This window comes from Alligator sinensis, unplaced genomic scaffold (assembly GCF_000455745.1).
Source record: "Alligator sinensis unplaced genomic scaffold, ASM45574v1 scaffold1097_1, whole genome shotgun sequence".
Lineage (NCBI taxonomy): Eukaryota > Metazoa > Chordata > Crocodylia > Alligatoridae > Alligator > Alligator sinensis.
In genome coordinates, this window is record NW_005841950.1 from 2,704,708 (window position 1) to 2,715,629 (window position 10,922).

The 10,922-nt window shown below is 52.1% G+C and overlaps 1 protein-coding gene across 1 annotated transcript in view; it reads left to right on the forward strand.

The window, feature by feature from the left end:
- LOC102371117 (collagen and calcium-binding EGF domain-containing protein 1-like) overlaps positions 1-10,416 on the forward strand; it is a 31,240-nt gene extending 20,824 nt beyond the window's left edge. Inside the window, exons 3-11 of the mRNA XM_025199873.1 lie at positions 2,733-2,785; positions 3,831-3,965; positions 4,269-4,406; positions 4,576-4,682; positions 5,334-5,454; positions 5,918-6,066; positions 6,656-6,691; positions 8,182-8,217; positions 9,106-10,416. Coding sequence (XP_025055658.1) covers positions 2,733-2,785; positions 3,831-3,965; positions 4,269-4,406; positions 4,576-4,682; positions 5,334-5,454; positions 5,918-6,066; positions 6,656-6,691; positions 8,182-8,217; positions 9,106-9,312 — 982 coding nt within the window. The 3' untranslated portion in view covers positions 9,313-10,416. The remainder of the gene's footprint in view (positions 1-2,732; positions 2,786-3,830; positions 3,966-4,268; positions 4,407-4,575; positions 4,683-5,333; positions 5,455-5,917; positions 6,067-6,655; positions 6,692-8,181; positions 8,218-9,105) is intronic.
- The last annotated feature ends 506 nt before the right edge of the window (positions 10,417-10,922 follow it).

The following is a 10,922-nucleotide window of genomic DNA, read 5'->3' on the forward strand; positions in this document are numbered from 1 at the left end:
CAGAAGGGTTTGGGGGAGACCTTGTTTCCCCTAGCGCCCCCCAGGATAACAAGGAATAACGGCCACCACAAGTTGGAGCGTAGGTTCAGATTAGACATCCGTAAGAACTACTTCACAGTCAGGGCGGCTAGGATCTGGAACCAACTTCCAAGGGAAGTGGTGCTGGCTCCTACCCTGGGGGTCTTTAAGAAGCGGCTCAATGCCTACCTGGCTGGGGTCACTTGAGCCTAGTTTTCCTCCTGCCCAGGCAGGGGGTCGGACTTGAAGATCTACAAGGTCCCTTCCGACCCTACTTCTATGATTCTATGATAACCCTCCCTTGCTGCAACTTGAGCCCACTGCTCCTTCTTCTGTCATCTGCCACCACTGAGAACAGTTCAGCTCCATCCTCTTTGGAACCCCCCCCACCCTTTTAGGAAGTTAAAGGCTGCTATCAAATCTCCCCTCAGTCTCTTCTTCTGCAGACTAAATAAGCCCTGTTCTCCACAGAAGTCATGGGCTCCAACCCCTGAACCATTTTCATTGCTCTCTGCTGGACTATCTCCAAATTGTCCACATCGTTTCTATGTGGGGAGAGGTGGGGACTGGATACAGTACTCCAGATGTGGCCTCACCACAGTGCAGAATAGAGTGGAATAGTTACTGCCCTCGATCTTTTGTCAGTGCTCTTACTAATGCAGCCCAATATGCCGTTAGCCTTCTTGGCAGTAAGGGCGCCCTGCTGACTCACATCCATCTTATTGTATGCTGTATTCCGGGTCTTTTTCTGAAGAGCTGCTGCTTAGCCAGCCAGTCCCCAGGCCGTAGCTGATGCTCCTTGCCAAGTGCTACTGGGAGAGGGCAGGCCAAAAGATGCCCCATTTCAGTCCCCTGCAATGCCCTGCTCCACTCAGACACCCTGCCACACTAAGTGCTGCTGTGCTACAACAGCCTATCACCTCTGAGACTTGCCATGCAGGACAGGTATCGGGAGAACAAGATCTGTGTCTGGCTTATGGTGGTAAGGCTGATTGCCTATCAGAGGAGGGACAGACTGCAAAGTACCAGTCACTGGTGGTGTTGAGCAGGCTGCTGCTGTTTCCTTTAAAAAGATCATTTTCCCTTAAAAAGATCAAGATCTTTGGCCCAAGTCCTGTGTGCCTTGGGCCAAAGAGAATCAGAGACAGTGTAATCAATCAGGCTACAGGTGTGTGGGGATTAGTCTGCAGGTGAAGGGATCTTCCTACATGGCAAGTGTGTAAGTGATCACAGTGAGCCCTGTTTTTGAATGGGCAGCAATAAGTGCAGTGATTGACCATGAGTGCATGCACAGGAGAACCAGGACTCCTGGGTTTTTATCCACTGCCCGGCTACTGGATTCCTGCATGGGATTACTTCACTGCTCTGGGCCTTGGGGCTTGGCTCAGAGGATCAGACCCTCAGGGCAGCAAGAGCCTGGGATGAACAACGGACTGGCCAAGAGGTGCAAAAAATAAGGGGCAGCAGAGTCCGTTTTGGAGCAGGGCTAAGAAGCAGAGTGGGGAGATCCTCCCACCCCCTGCTTTTATTTAAGATAGCTCAGTGAGCCTCTGCCCAGAGAGGGTTGCTGAGAGGCAGCTTCCAGCTGCCTCAATTTCCTGTTTGTAGCACAATTGCCAGGGGTTACATGGGTCACTCACATGAAAGGGCATGAGCACCTGTTTGCTTCCCCTCCCCAGGGCCTCCTCCAGCATGTTCCACCCCCTGCCTCTGACTGCAAACCCCACCCTGGGTTTCTTTTCAAACAGCTTCCAACAGCTGGAGCAGGCAGAGGAGAAACAGTGGTGGTGCTGCTGCTCTCTGGTGGCAGAATTTGTCATCACAATCTTCTCTGGGCACAAGAAGGGGCTTCCAGCTCTGCTGGGCTGGAAGAGGGGAGTGGGCAAAGTGGGTGCTTGAGAAGAAGGCACATATGCACCACAGGCTTCATCAGAGCTACTTGGCTGGTTGGCCCTGGAGCCTGAGACTGAGGAGAGGTAGAGGCACAATTGACAAAGTGATCCATGCCTGGAGCTGTTGCAGAGACAGCATTGCCAGGTGTATAGACCAGGGGTTGGCAATATTTTTGGGCACAGTGCCAAAAACACCTGCAACCTTGACTTGTATGATGTTGGTATGCCAGGGGCAAAATGCCTTCACATACCACATTGTGGCACATAGGTTACCTACCCCTGGTAAAGACCATTGATCTAGAATGAGACATGGGTTCTATCGCCAGCTCTGCTCCTGCCCTGCTGTACCACCTTGGACAAGTCCATGTGCCTCTGTCTCCTCTTCTCCAGTCTTGCCTATTTAGCATCCAGACTCCTCAGGGCTGGGGATGTCTCTGCCAATGCCCGGCACAGTGCATCCTGGATCTCAGCCACTATGGGATCAATAATGGACAGTCCAAAGAAAGCACCCAAGAGTTTTGCTTTGCACAGGGAAATTATAAGATCAGGATGAGTCTTAAGTCCTTAAATCCTTCTAGGCCAAACTCCCCAGTGATCAGTGCTCAGAGCCTTGCAGAGTGTGGTCTGCTGGGTGTTCTGATTGGATAGGCCTTCAGGACTTGGGCAAGCAGGTACCACCACTATTGGGTGGGCCAGCATCCCTCCACTAGCACTGGAGTGATGCCCTGGGGAGTCAGACCCTGTATTGTCCCTTGATTATTTGTGGCAGGAGCTAATTGCATGGGAGAAGGTGGTTGCTGACATGGCTTTTTCTCACCCCAGGAGGCAGTGCTGCGAGGGCTACAGGTTTGTGATGGGCCAGTGCATCCATGAAAGTAAGTATGAAAAGGAAGGCTCTGGGACATGTTACTTGCTGTGTCCCCACTTGCCCCCTGAAGCCACTCATGTCACTGATTTTGCTACCCAGCTGAGGGGATTACTCAGTCAGACCCGCCCTGTTATAACACCATATACCTGTGCTGTGAGTTTGGCAGATAGTGCCACATGGGTTGGATGTCAACAAGCTTGTCCACTCCTCCTGCCAGAGCCTTGGGATGTTGGCTCACAACAGAGGGGCTCATACAATGCAATGAGAGTTGGACACATCTTGACTTCTGGGCCTGCCAGCCTGTGTCTCAACAGGCATGACTTTGGCTCACTCTACCACAGTCTATGCTGGATGGGCAACTGCCTATCGCATTTGATTTGGAGATGGGTTTAAGCTATAGAGTCCTGACCTGGGTCTTCCCCAGAGTTCAGGGACAGGTAGATCTGGGGTACTGCTCCAGACTGACCTAAAGGTGGGCAACTCTCCTGCTTCTCACCCTAGTCCAGCAAGGGTAGCTTTGGAAACTGCTTTTTATTTATGAACCTTGGGAGCTGCTACCAAACTGGTGGTTCCATTACTGAGGCAGTTCTGGGGCAGGCAGAATAGGGGTGGGGGTCACTGAGATGTGTGCAGGGGCTGGGTCACTTGGGACTACTGGGAAAGGCCTGGAAGAAGGAGCTGGGTTGGGGGAGTTGGGTAGAAGGGATAGATTGAAGTAAGGATCTGAGTTACATGGAGGTACCTACTCATCAGTCTCCCTTTCATGCACATGCCTAACCACCGTTGGACAGAAGGAACCAGATTGGTAGCTGATCTGATATCCAATGAGGTCAGCAGTCATGTGGATTAATGCTAGATGAGGACCTGGCTCGTAGTGGGGGAGGGCGTGTAGGATCCCGGATGTAGACCAGCTGTTGGGATGGGAAGAGGAGACCAGCCCAATCACCTGTGGGCTGCACTGGCCATGGCTTTCTCCACCTTACTGGACCCAAAGCCTGAAGGTCTGGAAAAGGCCAGCACAACAGTGTGAGACTCCATCTGCCTCTTCTCAGGTGTGGACGTGTGTGCAGAGTTCCCTTGTGAGCAGCAGTGCATGGATAACTTCGGCCGCATCCTGTGCACCTGCTTTCCTGGCTACCGGTTTGACAGGGAGCGCCACAAGAACCACCTCCACCCGTACTGCCTGGGTGAGTGACTCCCCTGGTGCAGGCCTGGATGGGACAGGCCCCTCTCTAGGACAGTGTTCTACCTCTTGCAAAGCCCTGGGGACACTTGGGTGATCTTTGCAGGACAGCCATCCCCATGGCAATCTAGAGCCTCCTAGAGAGCCACCGTTCCCAGGGGGATCGCTGTGCATGTCTCCCTCATGTCCTGGCCTGTAGGAGACTATGAATATCCCTGACTCCTGGTGAGGCTGCTGCCCCAGAGGCCTCCCCACCATGTGTATGCCCATGTCTGTGCTGAGGCTGATGTCTCTCTGTCAACCCCAGACATCGACGAGTGCTCGGAGGGCACCAGGGCCATGTGCGACCAGCTCTGCACCAACATGCCGGGGAGCTATCGCTGCCATTGCCAGCAGGGCTATCACCTCGCATCCAATGGGAGAACCTGCTTGAAATCTGGGAATGGTGAGTCCTTTGGAGGTGTTGTGTGGCATCCGCTGCCCAAGCCCAGCCCTGGCTTGGGCAGACAAAGCTTCATCTACCCTGCTGGAGCTCCCTTCGCTTAGCCCCATCCTGAACTCAGCACCATGTCTCTCCCCACTGCTGCCACTGCCCATGTGTTGTGCTCTTCCAGTGACTCCAGCAGCCCAATCAGAGATCTTGATGGGTGCCAGATCATGCTCCATAACCTGCGAGGAATTCAGCAGCATGAAACAGGCAGTCTCCCAGCTGAAACAGAAGGTGGGACAATGATGGGCATCTGGGCTTCTCCTTCCAAGCTGGGCTCAGACAGGCAGAGCAGTGCATGCCTTGTAGGGGTATGTGGGTCCAGCCCTAGGAGACCTGTGATATGGCTTCCTTGATGTCCTAGATCAAAAGGAACAGGTGCTCCAGAAAAGGGGGTCCACAGGTCATACGGCCCATGTGGGCAGAGTGACAGCTGGGAGGAAACTCATCCAAGGGCCGGGTTCAGGCCCATGCAGAGTTGATGTTGTTGCAACCATTTGCACCAGTGTTGGGTAGGTGCCATCAAAGGAAGTGCATGCAGAAGGCAGGGCCATCTCCTAGCCAATCCCATTAGAGATGGAGCATGCAGGGGAAGGGGCCACCTCCCCAGCCAGTCCTAGTAGACTGGGAGCAGATCTTTTACCCCAGAGACCTCCCAAAGGAGAGGGGTAGCTGCTACCACCTCATTCATGTGCTGCGTCTTCCTTCTCAAAATTAATAGCCACATCTGTGTGCCCCCGGCAGCTGGTTCCATCTCACTCCTAACCACTGGTTGAAGTCACACCATTGACATTGATCCCAGGGGCCCCCGAGCCTGCAGAAGTGGCTTAACCAACCCTTTTTATCTGTGTTTCTTTTCCTCCCTACCATCCCTAATTCCTCCAGCTGCTAGTTGCTGGCCTGGATCACAGCAGCGGAAAGCCCTCAGTGCGGGGTAACCGGAAACCAGCAGCCCCCTTGCACTGCTCTCCCGGCCCAGGGCTGCCGGGCCCACCTGGACCCCCAGGTACATCTCAGGGGTTTGATGTAGGCTATGAGATGCAGGATAAGACAGCTGCTGGTTTGCCCTTGTGTATTGGCGTGGATCTGAACCTGCACTGGGCTCTCATGAGGCGGTACCATTCTCCCACTGTCCAGACCTAGTGAGGATCCTAGTTACCAGAGGGAAATAGTGGAGCTGGGTACGAGCAATACAGTAACTGTCTAGGGGAAGAGTTGTGGATACGCAGGGCAGTTACTAGAAGTCCTGTCTCTGTCTGAATTCTCTGCTTGGGTTTTTGTTCTGTTCAGGGCAGGGAACCCCCTGGGACACTTATTAGGGCCTAGGGCAGAATGGATGGTGCCCTGTGAAGGAGAGTGGAGACCCATGCAAAGCAAATCTTAGGTAGAAATGTATGCCCCACCACCACCAAAGGAATAATTGCATCCTGCTCCCTCCCCTAAATCAAATGGCCCTTCTCTGTGGTCAGGTGAGCCGGGCACAGCAGGGGAGAGAGGGAGTCCAGGCCCAATGGGCCCCCCGGGGCCTCCGGGAGTGCAGGGGCCCAGAGGAGACCTTGGGCCGATGGGACCATATCCTGACTTTGCCCATATCAAAATTGGACGCAGGGGACCAGTGGTGAGTAGCTGAACTCTGTCACCATTTGTTGCATCATGTGTCCTGGGCCCATCTCCATGGCTCAGGAGTTCAGTCCACCATCCCCATCCAACTTGGCCCTGACAGTAGCTCCCTCTCCACACAGGAATCCTGCCAGACCCTCCCACCATTACTCTGTAGACCCAGCCTCTGCCAAGATCTGGCTTGTGGGCCCCTGACTCCCATACTCTCCCAAACATGGCTGGCGGACCCCACCCTCCATGTGACCCCTGCTCAACTATGGCTGATGGACTCTCCTCCACTTCCACATGACCTCTGCCCTCACTCATTCACCCACTGAGACCTAGTTGACAGGCACCCTGGCACCATTCTGCCGCTCTCCTGCCTAGTCAGGTTCAGGGGCTAGCTCCTCTCCAGCGCAGATCCATTGCCATCACCATTCTCCACTGTATCACCCAGATCCACTCAGTGGGCTCCTTCCTAGCCAAGCCACCAGGTCCATAGTGAACAGGCCTGTCCCAGACATGATGAACTCCAGCACATACTTGCTGCAGAGTGGGGATGATGGTGTTCATGCCTCTGCTAAGTTCCTTGATGTTGTTTCTCCTAGGGCGCTCCTGGGGCACCTGGAAGGAATGGCCTGAAGGTACAGTGCTTCACAGAGCTATTTGTGTTTGTAGTGCCCTAGAAGACACCAATGGGGTCCATTGTGCTAGCCACTGTACATGCTCAAATTAAAAAGCTGCTTCCTGCTGTGGTACTGCCAGCTGGGAACCCAGCCTTTCGTAAGGCTCTGATGCCTAATGCCAAGTCTGAGCTCCTGTGCGAGTGACTCATTTCCTTAAATGGTGAAAGCAAACATGATTGTCCAGTGCCTTTCCTCTTTGGTCATGGCTCATCACCAGCATAGACCCATTCCAATCTGTCTGCACTAGAAAAATTAATTCTCTGCTGGGGTGACTCATGGATAGGAGCCAACAGGTACATCCAGTGTTAATGTGGATGGTAGCAGCCATGGCTCATGAATAGCTAATACAGACCCTCTTCCTAGCCACAGCCACCTCTTCAGCAGTAAAACTCTCCACAAGAGCAAGTGCACTACCCAGTGATTGATGCATCCCACCCCAGAAGCAGCTGCATATCAGTGCTGCGTGAGCCATCTCTGAACTGGCCAAGTTTGTTAAAGCCCTTTGCTGTGAGAATCTGCATCTGGGTGAGATCCACCATTGCTAAGATAGCTCTGAATGGGAAATGGTATACAGTGAGTACAAAGCTGTTGTCCTCGTGAGCTAGCTTCAGGGGTGGATTCTTGCCCCGCAGCACAATCCAGGAGAAAGTTAACTTCCTCATCTGGAGAAGAGAAGTCATCTAACAGCATGAACCAACAGTGTTCTGGGTTTTATGAACAGGAGCATGACTTACAAATTAAAGGGTCTGATTCTTCCACTTTGTTCAGCACTAGGGAGACCTCACCTGAAGTACCATGTCCCGTTTTGGGCCCCACACTTCAAGAAGGATGTGTAAAATTGGAAAGAGTCCAGTTCAGAGCAACAAGAATTAGTAGAGGTCTGGGAAGCCTGGCTTATGAGGAAAGGCTGGACGAATTAGGGTAATTGAGTATGGAGACGAGAAGACTGAGGGGGGATTTGATAACAGTCTTCAAATACCTGAAGGTCTATTACAAAGAGGGTGGAGATGGGTTTTTCTCTGTAGCTATAGGGGACAGGACTAGGAGCAATGGCCTCAAGCTGCAGCAGAGGAAATTTAAGTTGGAGATTAAGAGGAACTTTCTGACTGTGAGAGTGGTTGAGCATGGGAACAGACTGCCTAGAGAAGTTACAGAATATCCATCCCTGAAAATTTTCAAGAGCAGGTTGGATGGGCACTTGGCTGAGATGGTTTAGCCAGAGGTGATCCTGCCTTGAGCAGAGGGCTGGACTAGATGACACTGCATGGTCCCTTCCAGCCCTACCTTCCTAGGATCCTATATTGTGTGACACCTCCCCCTCCAAGCCTCAACCCCCAGCACTGCTATCAGACAGGAGGTTTCTACAGTGATTCAAGTCATGTGAGCTGCTGTGCAACAGGAAACACATGACTACTTCTCCAGGCTCTGACGTATGATTTCTCTTTCAGGGTGAACGAGGATACCCTGGTCCCCAAGGGCCACCGGTAAGAGCAAGCTGGATGGAAAACCCACTTGCAGTGCTGTGTCTTAGTCAGTGTAAGGTCAGGTGGGTCCATGCCTTGCTCCTTAGGCCAAGTGAATGGGAAACTCTACTGGTCTGACTGGGTCACCCTTTAGCTGTCTTTGATGAAATGTTACAAGATGCAAGGCAATGCAGCGTCCATCCCTGTTGGTCTGCTGCTGAGTAGGTCAGTGTGAAGCTAGCTGGGTGGGTTGTTGTCACGCATGCCATGGAGTTATGTCCATCAGGTTTATGCCCTGATTCCTTTTAGTCGAATAGGCAGGAAGGAGAAGAGGGGACACACTGGGAAGCCCAGTGGAAGGAATAATTGTCCTACTCATAGCCAGACTCCCTGGTGTCAGTCGGTGAAGCTCTATTGAATTCAGTGTCTGAAATAAAGTCCCCTTAGATGGAAGACTGTTGTTCTCACAATTACCAAGGACCCACCACTAGAGTCTGACCAGTTTGCATCCATCCATGTGCATAAAGACAGTGGTGCAGTGCTCCCCACACAATCCTTTCTCAACAAAACCCTCCCAGCTGTGTGGAGGGAGGAACCCGTATGTGGCAGCCACCAGATAAGCAGAGTCCTGCCTCCCTGGTCCTCCCTGCAGTGGTGGAAGATGTCAGCCGCTCCTCCATGCAAGCATGGTCCCTTTCTGCCACACTCTCCCCAGCCCTGAACACCCACTCTGCCACACTAGCACTGAGCTCCTGTGACCCACCACCATTCACAGGTTGGTGAATTGAGATCTGGCCTTTATGTTTGGCCAGCACTGGAGCCCAACCTAGCCTGGCTCCATCATCCCAAAACAGTAGGACAATAGAGACCTAGTCACACAAAAAACCTAAGTTCCTTGTCTGCCCACAGGGCCCTCCCGGCTCCTTTGACTTCCTCCTCCTCATGATGGCTGACATCCGGAATGACATCATTGAGCTGCAGGAGAAGGTTTTCGGCCAGCGGCGGAGGATGGAGTTTGAGCTGCCGCCGGCCAGGAGCAAAGACCCAGATGTGCGTGATTTGGGGTCTGGGCAGGAGGAGTCGCTGGGACCTAGATCTGCACGCTCAACCACATGACCTCCGTGCCAGCATTTGCTGCCCTGCAACCACACTCATACTTCAGAGGACCATGACACTCCATGGATGCTGGACACGGCAGATGTCTGGCCTGAGGAAACTGCTCTGATCTGCCCTTACAGTTGCCTTCCAGAGTCTATTTATTACAACAGTCGGATGTTATTTTTTTACAAGCAGGATGATGGGAGAGGCTGCATTTTTATAAGGATGTTTCTACCTCCCTAAGAGTAAGTGGGACCAGCAGGATAATGTCCAGATCCATGGAAACCCTGGCTGGGCTTCTCATCAGCAGCCCAGATCACGCTGGCAGGCTGCCTTCAGGTGAATAGAAGAAGCATGTTCCCAGACCTTCCCCCATTGGAAGTCAACTGGAAGTAAAGTATTTAATTTAATTTGGCCATTGGCTTCTTCAGTCTGCCTAAGCTTCCCAGAAGAACTAGAAGTGGGGAAAGGGAGACAGGTGCCTAGGGTTCACATTATGAGGGGAAATTGGTTGTTGTAATCCACCCATCGAGTGCTCACAGATAAGCGGGAAGGAAGGAGTAAAGCCCAGAGAGGCAAGACAGTCCTCTCCCTTCCACCCGTCACAGGCCAGGATCAGTGGTGATTTCAGTGTGTGCAGTAGGCTGGGCCCATCCAAAGGAAAATTCCCTCAGTGACTTCAAAGCTGACTGTGTTTCACATACCCACTCCTAGCGGCATGGGAGGCCACTACCATCATGGCAAACAGAGCTGGGTCATTGGGAGCTCATTGGTTTTGATCCACAGAGCTGAAGCGTGATCCCCCCACTAGCCAATGACCCACCCAAAACCGTGGTTTAGCCTTCCCTTAGGCAGACAAGGTACAGCGAGCAGTCAGGGGAAGATCACCACCCATGCCGCACTCTCAGAATCACAAGAGGAGATCTTGCCAAGCACACGCCTGAGGATAGTCATCTAGAAGCCAAATGCAGGTGGGAATCTCAGCTGATGTCACCCAAAACTTGTTGTGGACTTCAACTTGTAGATTGCATGAATCTAGACCCTTCTTCTTGTCAATGACATGAATGTAGGTTGGTAGTCTTAGAGTGATGTTGTAGCCATGATAGTCCAGGAATGATGAGAGAGGCAAGGATTTTTGGGGTGATACCGTTTATTGGACCAACTGCATAGTTGAACTAAAGCTAGACCAGCTTTTGAATGCAAGGCATTCTTCTTCAGGTCTGCAGTGGTGCTTGTTTTCCTCCTCAGACCTGAAGATGAATGCTTGGCATTTGAAAGTTTGTCTGACTTGACCCCAGCTATGTAGTTGGTCCAACAAAAGATATTGCCCCCCCAAAATCCTTACTAGTCTCATGAATATGAATCTGGATTTGCATTTCCTTGTACTCACTTCTGAATTTGGTCCTCAGGCTCCCCATACCAGCAGAGAAGGTATGAACACAGGAAAATTAACAGGCTCATTTTCTCGAGGGTTAGCCAGGTAGACAAAGTATATGGACTAAAGAGTTTTTTATGTGAGGTGCGGAATATACCAGACATTAGTTTCTCCACAATAGTTGTCTGCATACCCACTCCTATCCCATGGCAAATGATAGCTAAACTGTGGCAATTTATCCTTGTTTCATTCT